The sequence below is a fragment of the Ochotona curzoniae genome, unplaced genomic scaffold (genome assembly GCF_017591425.1).
Source record: "Ochotona curzoniae isolate NIBS_2020 unplaced genomic scaffold, NIBS_Ocur_1.0 contig_2235, whole genome shotgun sequence".
Lineage (NCBI taxonomy): Eukaryota > Metazoa > Chordata > Mammalia > Lagomorpha > Ochotonidae > Ochotona > Ochotona curzoniae.
In genome coordinates, this window is record NW_024465384.1 from 2,777,574 (window position 1) to 2,795,224 (window position 17,651).

At 44.8% G+C, this 17,651-nt stretch overlaps 2 protein-coding genes across 2 annotated transcripts in view; one reads left to right on the top strand and one right to left on the bottom strand.

Annotated features, from left to right (window-relative positions):
- DENND5B (DENN domain containing 5B) overlaps window positions 1–17,651 on the top strand; it is a 151,184-nt gene that overhangs the window by 30,414 nt on the left and 103,119 nt on the right. The gene's annotated exons all lie outside the window — the stretch shown is intronic.
- LOC121151040 (DNA polymerase delta subunit 3-like) lies at window positions 8,541–10,166 on the bottom strand. Its single transcript, XM_040972226.1, has one exon. The coding sequence runs from the start codon at window positions 10,092–10,094 to the stop codon at window positions 8,703–8,705; it is 1,392 nt and encodes a 463-aa protein (XP_040828160.1). The 5' UTR covers window positions 10,095–10,166; the 3' UTR covers window positions 8,541–8,702.

The following is a 17,651-nucleotide window of genomic DNA, read 5'->3' on the forward strand; positions in this document are numbered from 1 at the left end:
AATTTACTCGTTTGAAAGGCAGAGGGATAGAGATGCTGTTTGTCTATTGATTGACTCTCCAAATGACCACAACAACAAGAGCTGGGCTAGGCTGAAGCCAAAAGCCAGAAACCTTCATCTTCACCTCCTACACGGTGGCAGAGGCCCAAGTGCTTGGGCCGTCAACTGCTGCCTTCCCAGATGTATCAGCAGGGAGTCAGTTGTGGGCAGAGCAACCATGACTTGAACTGGCATCAGAAACAGAGCAGCTGGGGCTTGAACCACTGCTGATATACTGTCCAAGTGGCAGCATAAGTTATGGAGCCACAGTGCTGGCCTCAGGATACTATTTCTGAGTTCTGGATTATCAGATAGTTTTTTTGTTCCATATGGCATGGCTTGGGGTTGCTAATGTGGCTGGGTGTAAACACTGGTTTCTTATACTTGAGCAGTGGCTAGGGCAGTCAGACTTTTCCCCATTCCACTGTATTTTGTCTCATTATTCAGTGGTTTTATCCAAGAAGCATCTCCAAGTCCCTCTCGCACCTGTTGTATTTGAAAGGCATAGAGACAGAAAAAGGGCAGTCATTCACCAAACAGCAGGAGGGGTTGATCTAGGCCAAAGGCAGCAGTCCAGGAATGCAGGTCTCCCTTGTGTGTTTGGGCCTGCTGCCTTCCAAGTTTGGTATAAGCAGAAACCTGAGTTGGGAGCAGAGGAGCTGGGACTAGAAGTAGGCACTCAGGTGTGGAAAGTGGGTGTCCCCGGCAGTGAAACCTGCTCTGGGTCAAGCATCCTTACATGGTGGTGGATTTGAGGATGGAAACAGCAAGAACTGGCAGGACTTCGGAGGACTGGGTCTAGAGTTCTCCCAGGTGTTTCAGTCACAGTCTACTGGTGAAGCAAGCCATGAGGCCAGTCTGAACTCAAGGGGAGGGAGTTGGGATTGGGTGGTACTTTTTGATGGAGGATGTGGCAGGTACAGCATATTGAGGCGGGGAGGAGTGGTGGTGGCTGTTTTTTAAAGGTCTGTTTTTATTTGAAAGATGGATTTACAAAATGAGGAGGACAAACAAAAAGAGAGAAATCTTCTGTCTGCTGATTCACTCCCCAAGAGACCATAACAGCAGAAGTTGAGCTGATCTAGAGCCAGGAGCTTCCTCCAGATCTCCCACCATGGGTACAGGAGTCTAAGAATTGGAGCCATCCTTCTCTACTTTCCCAGGCACATAACCATGGAACTGGCCAAGGTAGAGCAGCCAGGACACAAACTGGCACCCATATGGGATGCTGGCATCATAGGCAGAGGACTAACCTACTATGCCATGGTGTCAGCCACTTTTCAAGACGTTTTATTTCTCTGGGTAATAGACCCTTAGAGTTGCCCAAAAAAAGATAATTCCATTAAGAATATGATGGTCTGTAAATTATTCCTGTTTACTGCTAAACATTCTTCCAATTATTTTTAAAATTCAGTGCATTAATTTATATTTTATTATGTACATTCTGCTGCCAGTATTTTAAGACATAATCCAAACTGTTTAAATTTTAAAAAGTCTCAGTAGTTTTTACTTAGAGTACAAGAAGAGGGTAGGGGCTGGGGTGTGATGCTGGTGCAGTGGTATAGCAAGCTAGTCCTTCCTGTTGGTCTCAGCATCCCATTTGGGCACCGGTTCAAGTTCCAGCTGCTCTACTTCCAATCCAGCTCCATACTTATGACCTGAGAAAGCAGCAGAGGATGGCCCAAGACCTTGGGCTCCTGCACCCACATAGAAGACCCAGAATAAATTCCTGGCTCCCAGCTTTTGACTGGCCCAGCTCTGGTCATTGCAGTCATTTGGGAAGTGAATCAGTGATGAAAGATCTCTCTGTCTGTCTCCCTGTCTCTGTGTATCTCTGATGTTTAAGTAAAACAAATCAATCAATATATATACATTAAAACATAGGCAAGCAGGGGCAGGCACTAGCATTCCTTGTGGATGCCAGTTTGAGCCCCACCTACTCTACTGCCAATCAGTCGCCCTGCTTAATGGGCCCGGGGAAGGAGAGGAGGATGTCCCAAGTGCTTGGGCCCCTGCGCCTCCTTGGGAGACCCTGAAGAATCTCATGGCTCCTGGCTTTAGCCTGGGCTTTATGGCCATTTAGGGAGTGAACCAGCAGATGAAGAGTTCTCTATTTCTGCCTCCTTCTCTCAATAACTTTGAAATAAATTTAAAAAAAAAAAAGCTCACTGCCTCACCGCGGTTATTAATTAGGATTCCTTTCCTTTAATGTATTGAAAGAATGTTATAGTAGTACTTCACTGATGGATCATGGGTTATCACATCCTCCTAGGAGTGGAGTTGAAAAGCTCTTCCAGAGTTTTCCCAGCAGCCTCAGGACTCGAGGGCTCGACCCGGAGGTGGCTGTAGGACAGGTGTGTCATGGCTGTACAGCTGAAGGGAAATGCAGTGGCCGTGACTGTCCTGCTGCTCTTTCACTTGTCATAAACTCCTCATTTTCATTTTTAAACACAAAGTCAAAGTTCACATGACATAGCAGTAATGTACAATTTGGTGGTTTTTGGTATGTTGATGGTGTATACAACTTACATTTTTTAAAGAAGTTTATTTTTAGGAAAATGAGGACAATAAAATTACTGCAGGCGCACTTAGCAGAAGACCAAGCTTTCACTCAGTAGTAACATTGCCACTTTGGTGCCAGCATTGGGTGAGCGGTTCAATGCCCTTTTCTCTTCCTGCCAGCCACCTGAATCTTCCAGAATTGCAAACCAGCTCAGTTTTTTCTTATCTTCCTTCCTCTTTCCGTGACAGTGAGCATCCTCAGGAAATGTCTTAAATTGGTCCCCTTAATTCAAGGCTTGTGAGTGTCACAGAATTCCCCAAGGCGAAGAACAACTGTGTGGGTGCTGCTGAGGGCCAAGGCTCCCCTATGATTAGAGTGGGGTGGGATGGGACACAAGTAGGACAGTAAAAGGCAAAAATAACCTCCCTAGGTTATAGTTTCTGAGGGATATTTTTTTTTCTGTTTCTTTAAACAAAATGGCAGAAAAAAGCCCTGGTGGTTGCAAAACAACAGAAATATTAGCTGTCATACCAGGTTTAACATTTGGAATGTGGGCTGGTGTTTTGGCATATGGATAAAGTCTCTACCTGCAGTGCCAGCATCCATTATGGGTGCTGGATCGGGTCCTGGCTGCTCCACTTCCTATCTAGCTCCCTGCTAATGTGCCTGGGAAAGCAGGAGAGGCTCCTGGTTCCTGGCTTCACATCCATTCAACTCCGGCCATTACTGCCATTTGGGGAGTGAAGCAGCTGATGGAGGACTTCAGTCAAATGAGGAGCATTTTCCTTATCGACTGAGATGAAGTTGAATTATCACAGTGCAAAGCCAAAAAATAAAAAGCAGCAATAACAACTACAAACAACTATCCTTCGTGGTTGAGTATGATGCAGTGAGTATGGAATTTAAGGGATTTTTTAAAGTTAGAGATAGGAAGAGACTAACCTTATAGAAAGACATACTCTACTGTACGTAATCCTAGAACCCAATAGGATGGTGCAATTGGCTATACTCAACCTGCAAGTGCCAGCATCCCATATGGGTGCCAGTTCATGTCCCTGCTGTTCCATTTCCCATCCAGCTCCCTGCTTGTGGCCTGGGAAAGCAGTTGAAGCCCAAAGTCTTGGGCCACTGTGTCCCGACCTGCAGGACACGACACTCAAACCCTGAGGGTGGCTGGGAATGCGGGGCTGCTAGCCCCTGGGCTGGTGGTCCAAGAAACACATGGAAACGTACTTGGTGGAAAAGAGTGCCTCATGCTCTTTATTTTACGCCTTACATATATACCTTCTCTAGGGGAGGAGGAGAAGGGGAGGGGTTTCCTTGAAGTAATTATCTTCATTGAAGCAGGGAAGGAACTAATCATCTATATTGAAACAAGGGAGGAACTAATCATCTGAACAGGGACAAGGGTGGAGCTTCTATTCCATTTGCTTTACCCAGGATGTTCTGGCCTAATATCCTGCTTGCTGTGGCCCTGCTTGCCCAAGGCAGGCTTTGCAATGCAGCAGGCTGTCAGGTAGCCCAAGTCTAAGGCCCATAAGTCTGTGGCTCCTAACACCACTGTACCCACATAGGAGACCTGGTGGAAGAAGCTCCTGGCTTTCAGATAGGCTCAGCTCTGACCATTTTAAATATTTGGGGAGTGAACCAGTGTATGGAAGGTTTATCTGCTTCTCCTTCTCACTGTAAATCTACCTTTTCATAAAAATAAATAAATCTGCTTTTTAGCATTCTAGTAAAAATGATAGATGTGATTAGTGCTCTGAGCTCACTGATGACATTTGGAATCATCATTGGACCTGTATGTGTTGATGTGCGGGTGCCCAGCCCTTGGCCCTGCACAAGGATACAAGGGTGGACATCTCATGCGGGACACAGCTTGTGGGTTTTTGGCCATGACTCTGTAGCCAGCTCTGGCCTTGAGCAGACCATGTAACTTAACAGCCAGCCCTCCTAAGGAAGGGATGGAATGCACACTCTGGGAAAGATGATCCACACTTAACATTTCATGAATTATTCATTTCTGCAGCCTTGTCTTCTGGTGCTGAAAGCAGACTGCATGTGCTGGGTCCAGATGAGGTGGTAGGCAGAATCATGGGCTTGGAGGACTGGCACTGTTTCTGATGTGGACAGTCTCCTGCTTTTTCTCAATCTGTCCCTGGTCCTTCCTTGAAGCACTGCTTCCTCCTTGCCCCATGTGTCCCATGTGCCCAGCCCCCAGCCCTTCAGCAGCTTGGGATTTGAGTGCTTCTAAATGTGGGACTCTTGACTATCTCCTGTGGCCTTGCCAGATCCCTGTGTTAGGGTCATTAAAAAGTACCTCTGCTAGTTTAGGGAAATGAATTCCTTTTCACACCAACTTCTGAACATGATCTTTACTAGAACTAAGCTAATGTGTTACAGAGAGACAAACCCTCCTTTTTGCCACCTCCTGTCTCCGTGTGCTTCTCCTTCAGGGTGGAACTATATGTGCCTGTGCCCTCCACCTCATAGCCTACACAGAGCAAGGACACAGGAGTGTGAGCAAGGAGCAGCTAGCAAGGTCCACATTAAGCTAGGCTCAGTGGAATCATCTCAGATATAATAAAAGTCGGCCTTTTAGGTGACCAGGTATATGGGGCTTGGATGAACGAGTCCGTGTGGGCTGTAGAGTGACAGTTGGGAGGGAAGCTGCATCCTAAGATATTCGTAGGCAGAGAGGAAAGCCATGCTGGCATTCTGAGCTCCAGGCGGAATAGGTTTAGCAAGGAGCACAAAAGGAACCTTGATTGTGTCTCTGAAGTTTTATTTCTGTTTTCAAAATTATGTGGTGAGTGTTTGCTGCAATAGTTAAGACATCATTTAGGCCCACATCCCCTGTTAGGGGTTGAGTTGCCTTTGTTTCTGATTCCAGCTTTCTGCTAATGTGCATCCTGAAGGGAGCTGCTGGCTCCCTGCCCAAAGCTGGCCCAGCGCCTGATGCTGAGGGCATTTGGGAAGTGAACCAGTGGGTGAAAGATCTTGATCATCACTTCTCTGCCTTTCGAAGAAGTGAAAAGTAAATAAGCTTTTAAAACATAAAGGAAATAGGGCAGTGTTGTTTGTGCTGAGTTTAGGCAGTTGCTGTCTATCTAAAGGGCTTCCCAATCCTTATGTTCTGCTTTCCTGTATGTCTGACATGTTTTTCATTGCAAAAAGGAAAATAAACTGGTTTAAAACTGAGCAATTCAAACGACAAAGGAAAGAACTCAGAAGCAGTAGGCTGAAGTTTCTTCCTCGTTAGGGGCTTACTTTCTTTAGGCACGATGTTGTACAATGTAAGAGGCAATTGATGTAAATAAGTAATACAGTTCAGTCACTATCATGATGAACAAGTTCTGGAATACCACACAAGAAATACGAGTAACCTGTGGAGACAGTTCACACATCAGTGCAACATCTACATAAAAACTAAATGTGAGTTTATTTTCTGAGCAAGGAGCTTTTTTTTTTTAACATATTATTATTATTATTATTATTATCATTTTATGATACAATTCCATAGGCTCCTGGCATTTCCTTTATCCCCTCCTCAATTCCCTCCCCCCACCTAGTTTCTCTATATCATTACTGAAATATAGTTCTTCATACTCAGTCATATGTCCATCATTGCGGGCATGGACAATGGCAGAGAGTCCAGCATCCTATTGTCAAGATATAGTGAACAGTTTCATTGTAAGTCCATCTTTGTCTGGCAGTAGAAATGCATATAACATTGTATCCTCAAACCTGGATGTTAGTCTCCATTTCACAGCTACTGTACATCCACTCAAATGAGAAGTCATAATACAAAATCAACAATAGAAAGAAAAATAGAAATTTACAATGCCATGAAGTTAAATCACTTGTTACTAGATATTACAGTCTCCATTACACAGCTACTATACATCCCCTTAAATGAAAAGCCACACAATAAAATCAACATCAGGGAGAAAAAAGAAATTAACAACACCATGAAGTTAAATAACATGCTACTAAATGATTAACGTATAGCTGAGGAAGTGAAAATCAAGAACCTGCTTGAAGAAAATGATGCTACTGTATGATCTACGAGTCATTGAATGATTTAATCAGAAGAAAGTATTTTGAAGAAATGAAACTAACAGAAAACAACAAAACCCATGTGATACAGTTTCTGCTGATTTTTGTTGGTGAAGTGTGTCTATTCTAGACAATAAATAGATGGGTTTTGTTTTTATTTTTTTTTATTTTATTTTTTTTTTCTGTTTTAAAACAATCGCTTGAATTTATTTAACAAGGGAGACTACTGCATAAAAAGAGAAGGGAAAAAAGCCACTATTTCATACTTAGTAAGTCTCACAGACAGCTGAGAGTTGAGGCCGCATATTGAGTCAGAGACATCAGAGAAGCTGCATTATCCCTTGAAAGATGGAACTCCAACCAGCACCACATTTTTTCCAATTCAAATTCAGTTTTTATTAGAGATCCCAGAACAATAATTAGAAAAAGAGAGACTGGGCTGCTGCCCTTTTCTTTAAATTTTCCATTCCTATTTTGAAAAAAGTGACTAGAGGCAATGACAAAAATAACCATTTAAAAGGGATTCCTTTCCAGAATTTTTTTTCAGGGGGTGGGTCAAGCTTTAAGTTCAGGCTTTCCAATCTTTTTCATTTTAAAAAGAAAGCATCTTGGGAACATGTCAACTTTCACTCGGCATGCTATACAAAGCGTCTGCCTTCTCAAGCACTAGACGTAACACCAGGACTCATCTCCTCAGCTTCTGGTCTTAATCAAGTCCATGCTTGACTGCTAAAGGAGCTTGTGTTAATCCCAAGGTCAGGCACAAGGCTAACCTTCAGCAGTAGACTGCTGATTGCGTCACTTACGACACACACCAGGCTGAGGCGACAGGGGCAGGTCAGACATGGCTTGTCTGCTGTGGGTGAGTCACATCACCAAGCCCAGCCTGGGTTCCTTCCCTCAGTGCTCACGGTGCGAGATCACCTCTACAGCAGCTCAATGCACAGCGCTCAGCACCAGGCCTGCTGAGACAGAAGTTGCCTGACAATTATCATCGGAACGGGAGGCTTTCCAGGATAACAGAGGAAAATGTTTCATTCCATGCTTAGACTCTGCCACAACTTAGTAGCTTTCTCCATCTCTTCTTGGGGAGCCTGTACTTGCAAACAGTTTTCAGTAGATGAAAATACAGAGGGGTGACATTTGTGTACAAACATGTGTCCTATGTTCCTCACTGATTTTATGGGAAGCTGCCCTTTCTCAACATTTCATTTCCCGGAGAGGGAGACATTGAGCACAGCACCTTGTTTGCTCTCTGGAGGAAGGGTTTTCTCTGTAAACTCAGTGAAGGGTCTCCCTCTCTAGGTGTGGGCAGTGAGAGGGTGTGGGGAGCAACAAGCCACATAGAGCAGGGTTGGGGCATGGCCTGGGCCGGCAACAGGTCAGCTCCCCTAAGTTCTTCGCTTCTGGTGGAGTCCAATCCATCAACAAACTGCCACTTGCTCTTCCTAACCTCTGACTATAAGTCAAGTTTCAGAAAGCTTTCACCAATCAGGTGGCACACAAGCCTTGTGTTGGTGTGCAGCCAGGCATGAGTGTGCTGTCTCATGCAAAAAGACAATCACAGGGAGATTTCTGTTTGTCTTTAGTTCAAGAACAAAAAGATAAACAGCTTCATGGGGATAAGAGCCAGAAGTGTTGTCATGGGAAGCGGAGCAGGGAATGGTAGACACATCCAGCAGAACTGAGGATAAAAGCACTCAAGTTCACAGAACACAAGGAATAAGGAAGCACACATTCCGAGCCATGGCCAGGTCAGGGCACAGGATGAGAGGGACAGCAGACTCATCACCAACGCGCTTCAGTGGTGATTCTGAAACCTGCTCCAATTCAGTTGTGAAGTGAATTTTTCATCTTGCAGATCAAAGTTGTGCTCATGTCATTGAAAGTAACAGCTTTTTAAATCTTCTGCATCCTGCTTACTGTAGGTGATTTCCTTTTGGTTAAAAACCAGAAATAGTATACACCTCACAGGATGGAAATATAGTCTTGATATAAGTGAGGCGAGGAGCTGGCTGAACTTACACAGTAAGTGAAAGTCAGTACTTCTTGGTCTCTTCCCTTGACCACTCCAAATCTCTGGCCTCCCAGAAATGGCAGTTTATTTCCTCTGGAAGAAGCCAGTGATGGACACTTGTCTGTTGGCTTTGCCCAGAGAAGCAGTCCCTTTCTTGGGGCCCTTTCGTTCCTCTTTGGGTTCCTTTTTCAAAGCCACGGCAGGGGGTCTGTGTAGAGAGGCTGTCTTCACCTTCAGCTCCTCTTCACTATCTGTGCAGGACTCACTCTCGTAGATCTTCTCGGTCACCATGCAGCCTTCTACATCCACAAAGGTCTTCGATTTCAGAACACGCCTTCGTTTTCTTCTGTTTTCTCCTCTTGAGTTCTTGATGGAAGGAGGCTCAGGTTCAGTCTTTGGCACTGGCTCAGGAGGTGGAGACACAGGTGGAGGTGGGGGTGACGGTTCAGCTTCATATGCCCCAGGAGAGTCTAGGCAGACTTCATCTTCACTGCTATCAGAATCAGGAAGCTTGATTCTTCTCCTCTTCTTCTTCATATTCTCAGTTTCCTTCGTCTCATCGTCAGATAACTCTACTCGCTTCCCCCTTTTTTTTTCCTTCTGCTGCATCTTAACAAGCTCTGCTTTTCTGCTGGGATTCTTCAGGCCTACAGGAGCTGCCAGCTTCGGTTCAGGGACACACACAGGAGATTGCTCTGCTGTTTTTTCTTCTTTCACTGTTTGTTCTGAATCCAAATTCACTTTATTCATTGCAGCTTTTCCAAAAAAGTTACTCAGCACATTGCCTTTCCCGGGTGCCTTGTTGCCTGTGGAAGATGCATTTGTTATGTCTTTAGCCTCTGTTTTGGTTTCCTTGTTGGCATCTTGGGCTTTAATAGCAGCTTTAGCAGCAAACATTCCCATAATTCCTTTGGGTTGCTGGGTAACCGGTTTGGAGGTAGGTGGGCCCTGACCATTGGCAGTTGGTTCATTATTCACTTGTGGTTCACTTGATACCTGAAGATTCGATTGTTCTAACTTTTTGGAAGATGAGGATTCTGCAGGAGGTCTGGGGACAGCAGCTGCACATTGTATGGCACTAAACTTGCTGCAGTTCTGCAAGTTGCTTTTAAGGATGTCATAGTCAGTATTGAACAGAGGCCCACTGTCCTTTAGCATGGCTTTCTGGATGCTGTACACATGGATGCTGGCAGTCACGGCTAGCTTGGACTTCACTGCTTCCAATTTGTCTTCTCTCACTACTGCAACCTTGTGGCAAGACTGTCCATTCTGGATGAGACTGCCAGATACCAAGTAGGTGACATGCAGTTGGGCTCCTGAATTTTCTTTTCGTTTTCTTTCAACATAATCATACAGCATCTGTTTGGCCTGGTTAACATGAACCCCCAGTGTATAGCTCAGCCACTTGTACGTCACGATTTTGTTCTGGTCCGTGACGAACTCGTCTATGTTTTCCAGATAAAGCTGGTCCGCCATGGTGCTGCGGCAACGGACCCCGCCGACGCTGGGTGCCCCCTTGGCTCAGTCACAGCCGCAGCTCCCGCCGGCGGGAAAACCTGGGTTTTGTTTTTAAATCCAGTTTACTAATCTATGACATTTGATTTAGCTTAAGCCATTTACATTCAGGGTTAATATGTATGGGTGGTATTTTGGTCCTGTCATTTTAGGAATGGGTTGTTCATTGGTTTAGTCTTCTGTTGTCATTTTACTGGGATGTTCTTCCCGTTTGCCTTTGGTTTTGGTAGGTGCTATTCCTCTTCTTTGTCAAGAGAACATCTTGAAGTATCATTTGTAGGGCAGGTTTGGAAGAGGCAAATTCTTTTAACTTTTCTTGACTGTGGAAGAATTGTATTTCATTTTCAAAGACAAAAGAAAGCTTTGCTGGATATGTTATCCTGGTCTGACAATTTTTTTCTTTTAGAATCTGGAATATGTCGCTTCATTCTCTTCTTGCCTGTAGAGTTTCCTTTGAGAGATCCCCTGTGAGTTTAATTGGCCTTCCTTTATATGTCAATTGATTTTTTTCACGTGCACATTTAAGGATCTTTTCCTTATGTTCAATTGAAGAGAGCTTGATGATCATGTGTCTTGGTGAAGATCGTTTTTGATAAAGCCTGTTGGGAGTTCTGTGCCCCTCCTAGATCTTGTTTCCCAATTCTTTCTCTAGATTAGGGAAATTTTCCTTGATTATTTCATTAAATACATTTGCAAACTCAACTTCTCTTTCTGCACCTTCTGGGACTCCCATAACTCTTATATTTGGCCTCTTAAGAGTCTTTCAATTCTTGAATACCTTTTTTGGCCTGATCCAGCTCTGCTTCCAGCTTTTTTGTTTGTTTCCCCCTGATGACAGGATATATTTTCCAGTTCTGAGATTCTTTCCTCTGCTTGCTTCATTCTATTTTGGAGACTCTCCATTCTACTTTTAATTTGCTCTACTGTGTTCTTAATTTCTGATATATCAGCCTTGATGGTTGCTTTATTGCTTCTTTAAATTCTTTGAACTCTTGTATGTGCTTCTCATTGTTGATCAGAAGCTTTAAAATGAGTTTTATGAATTCTGTGTGCCCCATTTTATCGATGTCTTCCTCAGTTAACTCTGAGGGTGGCATAGGGTTTTGCTCCTTTGTAGGGGAGTTTTCAGTAATATTCATTGTGCCTTTGTCTCTTCTTTTGCTGTTGGTCATTGTACTTCTGGTTAGCAGAGTCTTCTCCTTGGTGCAGGTTTCTAAGCTGTGTCATCCACAGGTCTACAATGCGATTTTACTTATTGCAGTTGTTACACCACTTTTTGCTTGCAGCCACTTGTGCCACAACCTCTAGCGAGTTCCAGGTCTGGGTTCTTATGTTAGATTTCCACCATGGTCTCCATACCCCCAGCTCCTGGCTCATCACTCTTTACCTCCTGTGATACCGTGCTGAGGCTGCACTGTTGTCTCTGCAAGCTTTCTCCCACTTCCGGTTGGAGCAGGTCCCAGGATTAGAGAGACAGCAGGTGTTCTATATAGTTAGGTTGTTGGTGGCGCTGATCTTGTCGGGACCTGTTGGACGTTAGGTCTGGGTGCCACACAGACCTATTTTGACCTGTATGATGCCACAGTCGGTATTATTTTCCTGCGGGACCAGTGCAATACATGAAGCTCAGTGAGTTCTCTTGAGCTCAGCACATGCGCAGTTCACTGTTGTCCCCTGCAGTCTGAAAGCTATTGCCACAGTGTACAAAATGGTGCCAAACATACCACTACTAGAGTTCTTGATCTGCTGGCCGTCAGGTCTTAGGGCCACCCAGACCTGTCTTGGGTGGAACCTGTAGAATGCTACGTTGCTACAGTTCACTGAGTCAGAAATGAGTTCACTCCCAGCTCAGCACAAGCTCAGTCCTTTGCCTCCTTATGCAAAATGGTGCCCAATACAGCTCTAGGGGACTTACCGGGCTGTGAAATCCACCCTGTTCTCGCACTGTCCATCTGGGATCTGCTGCTCTGTCTCTGCTCCTGGTCAAAGCAAATGAACCAGCAAGACGGACAGCTCTTTGTCTGGGCTCACCTCCTAAGCTCCCAATGAAAGTCCCTTCCCACCTGGTTGCTGGTGGAGTTCCAACTGCTGGTGGAGTTCAGATCGTTGTTTGCTGAATGCCACTGGAGTATCAGTCACTGCAACACCACACTGTTGTGTCCGTTGCTTTCCTGTGTCTGTCAGTCTCCAGGTACCCCTCTGCTGTTGTTCTGTCCTTTCTTATTTCCTGGAATATGTCCTCTCTGCCTCATCCTGATTAAATGTTTTTCTGTCTGTTTAAATGTGTCCTTACCCTATTCCGCCATCTTGATTCTCCCTTAGCAAGGAGGTTTAATGGATGTCTTTAGATTCCTTAAAAATATACTGTGAAGACTATTATGATGCAATTGTCTTTTCCAAAGTTGACAGCCATAATACTAAGATTCAGTGTGCCACTTAGAGATGGCAGAAGGAAATCATAAATGAAAAAGCCACATGGTTAGTTTAGGAAATCTATGTAGGACTGCCCTCCTTGATTCTTCACCAGATAGAGTTGCTTCTGCACCCGATGTGACAGAGACTGTCCCACACAAGCAGAAGTCAGTGAGAGTACCTAGGCCAGGGAGAAGGAACAACTTCTTTTCCAGATTAATTAGTCAATGCAGCATTTTCCTGTTTTGTTTTTTTTTTTTTTTGTCCTTTACCAAGATTTTTTTTCTTATTTTAAAGATTTATTTGTATCAGAAAGGCAGATTTAGAGACATAGAGCTTCCATCCGCTGACTCACTCCCCAAGTGATCACAACGGCCAGAGCCGAGTTGATCTGAAACCAGGTGGCAGGAGCTTCTTCTGGGTCTCCCATACAGGTGTGTGGTCCCAAGGCTTTGGGTGGTCCTCTACTGCTTTCCCAGGCCACAAGCAGGGAGCTGGGTGGGAAGTGGAGCAGCTGGGGCACGAATCAGTACCCAATATGGGATGCTGACACTTGGTAGTACAGGATTAGCCAATTGAGCTTTTATGCCAGCCCCCTCCCAAGATTATTAACAGTGGAATATTCACTTGCTTTGGGGGAAACCTTATTCTGTCAGCCAATGTGGACAACCATCTCAGAATATATTTACTCAGAGTAAGATGAGCAAATGCTGGAGCAGAGAGGTTTTTTTAGTGATCAGTGAGAGAAAAGAACTCAGGAAAACTGGTTTCACAGAATGTAAAAGAGAATGGATAGAATTAAGTTTCAAGCACTACTGGCTCATTAATAAACAGACTGTACCAACAGAAGTGATGGCAGGGCGAATAGTGCTGCAGGGCACGAGCGAGATCACACCAGACATGTCTAAGGTTTATTAAAGAATTTTTATTAACCAGGCTTGGTGATAATAGAGCACAACAGCAAACCACAAGTCCATACGGCAAGCCACCCAATCATAATCCAACCAATCATAATCCCAAAAGGAGCAAATGGTCATTATCCTTAAGTCCATCCATTAAGCTGAAGACCTGTGTCCCAGCTTCCCCAACAGTATAAGTCATCCTAAGAGACATGCAATGAATAACCTGGACACACTTCCAAAGCTGCAGACATTCACCTTTCCCTGGCTTCTCTGCCCACATTCCATCAGGCCTCACCCCCACTGGAACTCCTGACAGGACACAATCCAGAAACAACATTATTATAACCATTGCCCCATCTAAGCAGTACACAGGGACCATGCTCAGGGGATTACCTGTCCTGGGTCAGCCAAGAGTCGAGGTGTCAGAGTGATGGAAGCACCTGACCAGAAAGAGTGAGAGTCCCTGCTTCATGGGCCTTTTAAAGGGGCTTGTGAGGGGAGTGGTTACACGACAATGCAATACCGTCCCCTCTCATCTGATAGGTGAGTCACAGGTGGGCAGGAGCAAATACCTGGGCTAAGTGTTGTGGGCTAAGGAGTTGATCAGAGCTCGTTCAAATGGGCAGGAACAGGAACTGGGCTTGTGGCTAAAAATGCCTAGGCTAATTGGACTAGTCTGCATCTAGTATCCTGGCTAAATTAGGATGTTGGGAAAGTGGTTGAGGATGGAATTATCATTTCATTGGTGTTAGGACCCACCTTTAGGACAGAGGGCAGGGGCAGCCACATTTCATTTGCCCACTGTCAATGGGTGCTGGCTGTCACTGGCTGCACCCCATAACAATAAGAATTTTGTGCACTGTCTTCCCCATCTCTGTAAATCTCAAACCACTGTAAATACTACATTTACTTTCAGAAAAGCCATAAGACCCAGTATTCAAAGCAAAGAATTATAAAATTCTGACCATGAGACACCATAATAGATGTAAGATATATAGTAACATCCTTACGTTTGAAATAAGGTGGATATCAGATTTTAATTTGTAGCTGAACACAAATTAGTAAAGAAAATGTTCTCTTAAGAGAGCTATTTTTATTCCAACAAGTACATTTCAGTTTATGTAGTTAGGGTTTTAAAATGAGTCATTTTCACAGCTACAAATAACTGAGTCTTACAAATTCTAGTGTCTATATTTCAGATCTAAGGGTATAATTTCATTCATCCATCTGTTTTTTCAACAAACATTTTGAGCATATGTCATGTGCTAGGTGCAGTATTAAGTCGGTATTGAGGATCTCAGGATGAATGATATGTTGAGTGTGAAGTCTAGAGGGGGTAAGTAGGATCTCACAGCTTTACTGCGTTATGGTAAATAGATAGCAGTATGCACAGTACTCTTAAGAATGGAGTTCTGAGAATTTCATGTTCTGGTTTCCTTAATAAAAAAATTATACGCCATGCATGAAGAAAAGTGTTTTGCCCTGAACTTTACAGACATTCAAGGGAATTTCCTCTGTAAAATACCAGTGAGTACATATTTCATAAATGTTTGTATGACAGTGCTCATGGAATCTTTTAAAATGTTGGACCATAAGAATCCTCTTTCCCGGGCCTGGTGTGGTGGCCTAGTAGCTAAAGTCCTCGCCTTGAACGCCCCGGGATTCCATATGGGTGCCGGTTCTAATCCCGGCAGTTCTACTTCCCATCCAGCTCCCTGCTTGTGGCCTGGGAAAGCAGTCGAGGACGGCCCAAAGCCTTGGGACCCTGCATCCGTGTGGGGACCCTGTATCCGTGTGGGATACCCGGAAGAAGTTCCTGGATCCCGGCTTCGGATTGGCATAGCATAGGCCGTTGCGCTCACTTGGGGAGTGAATCATCAGACAGAAGATCTTCCTCTCTGTCTCTCCTCCTCTCTGTATATCTGACTTTCCAATAAATAAATAAATCTTTAAAAAAAATCCTCTTTCCCGTGGAGACAGGTGTTTTGATGAGGAGAGTTAAGCTGCCCCTTGGTGTGCTAGTGTTCCATATCTGAGTACCAGTTTGAATCCTGGCTTGGGTCCCAGCTGCTCTGCTTATCATCCACGTTCCTGCTAATGAGCCAGGGACAGTGGCAGATGATCTTATAGGAGACTCAGATGGGAGTTCTTGGCTCTTGGCTTAGGCCCAGCCCAGTCTTGGCCATTGGAGACATTTAGGGAACGAACCGGGTGATAGAATCTCTCTCTCTGCGCCACTGTGCCTTTCAAATAATTGTTTTTAACACTTACCCGTCATGATTTGTGGATTTTGTAGCATTATAAAGGATGCTTTTCTCTTCCTGTGCATGTTAAAGAACATTCCCAAAGGAGTCTCTGAGAAGTTTAAGGAAGTGTAGGAGCTCAAGGGCCAAGAGAAAGAGGATGTGGTGGACAGAGTTTTGACGCTGGCCTGGACGATTGCTGTCTTCTGGCCCTGCAGTCAGAGCAGTCTCAGGAGTTGCTGTGAGGATGCAATAAAAGTTACTAATTAGTTGACGCCAAATTTGGGAGAGACTCTTGGGTTATCCAGACTCAGTGTTTTTTGATTGAAATATGAAATTTTTTTTTCAATATACTTTTTCCCCATTTATTTGATTAACAGAGATCTTCTATCTGCTGGCTTGTTCTCTAAATGCTTGCATCAAACTGGTAATGGGCAAGAACAACCCAGAACCCTATCTAGATTTCCCTTTTTTGTAGCAGGTGCCCAACTACTTGAGCCATCACCTGCTCCCTCCTAGGGAGTCCATTAGCAGGAAACCTGGATTAAGATCAGAAAAGGGACTTGAACCAGGTACTTGGCTGTGGCATATGACCATCCCACAAGTGTCATTTTAGCTGCTGCTTCTAATGCCCACCACTCACATGAATTTCTAAAAGTAGAAAAACTCAAATGCTGTAGAAGGTGAGCAGCTGAGCTATGACTGAAAAGAAGTCAGAGGGATTCCATGTGGGTAAAGGTGTGTCTGAGGTGTGAGGGAAGCCACTGTGCAGGGATCAGAGAGAAGGCTTCGGTGTTAAACGCAGCTGGCTGATGACCAGCAAGATTCCATGACTAAGTTTGAAAGTGGATTTCTGGACTCAGCACGATGACTCAGTGGCTAAATCTTAGCCTTTCTACCATCAGAATCCTACATGGGCACTGGTTCATGATTGGCTGCTCACTTCCCATCCAACTCTGTGGCCAGGAAGGCAGTGGAGGATGGCTCAAAGCCTTGGGACCCTGCACTTGTGTGGACCGCCAGAAGTCCTGGCTTCAGATCAGCTCAGCTCTGGCTGTTGTGGGCACTTTGGGAGTGAACCAGTGGATGGAAGATCTTTCTCTCTGTCTCTCCTTCTCTGTAAATCTGCCTTTCCAGTTAGAAACAACAAAGAGGGTTCCTTCCTGGAGCCTGCAGAGGGTGTACACTTCTACTAATGGGGAAACTTCAGTGTTATCAGAAGAAGAGCATCTGGGACCTGAACTAGCATTCTGTATGAGATGCAAGAATCATAGGTGGTGGGCCCAGCGTGATGGCGCAAGTGGTTAAGGTCCTCGCCTTGCACTCTCGGGATCCCATATGGGCGCCGGTTCTAATCCTGGCAGCTCTACTTCCCATCCAGCTCCCTGCTTGTGGCCTGGGAAAGCAGTCGAGGACGGCCCAAAGCCTTGGGACCCTGCACCCGTGTGGGGACCCTGTATCCGTGTGGGATACCCGGAAGAAGTTCCTGGATCCTGGCTTCGGATCGGCATAGCATCGGCCGTTGCGCTCACTTGGGGAGTGAATCATCAGACAGAAGATCTTCCTCTCTGTCTCTCCTCCTCTCTGTATATCTGCCTTTCCAATAAAAATAAAAAATAAATCTTTAAAAAAAAAGAATCATAGGTGGTGCCTCAACCCACTGTGCTACAATACTGGCCCATTTCTCATAGGTTTGTGCCTGGGTCTGGGACATGGCCCCCAAGATAACAGATGGAATGAATGGCATTTTCTATTTCTTGGCCTTTGGAGCCCCATCAAATCACTTCTGTGGTAGTGCTTGGTTTGAGGTAGTTACAAAGTTCCTTCTAGGCATAAGAGAAGAGTTAACTGTACAGCATTCTCCCTACTGTTGGTATCTTAAAATGGCATGCAGGACAGGGGGTAGTGTTTGGCCGTCTTTCAGAGATACAACCTGATGGGCCTGCTGCAGTAGCCTAGCA

Coding starts and splice junctions, on each gene's coding strand:
- LOC121151040 (XM_040972226.1), bottom strand. CDS start 10,094: ATGGCGGACCAGCTTTATCTGGAAAACATAGACGAGTTCGTCACGGAC.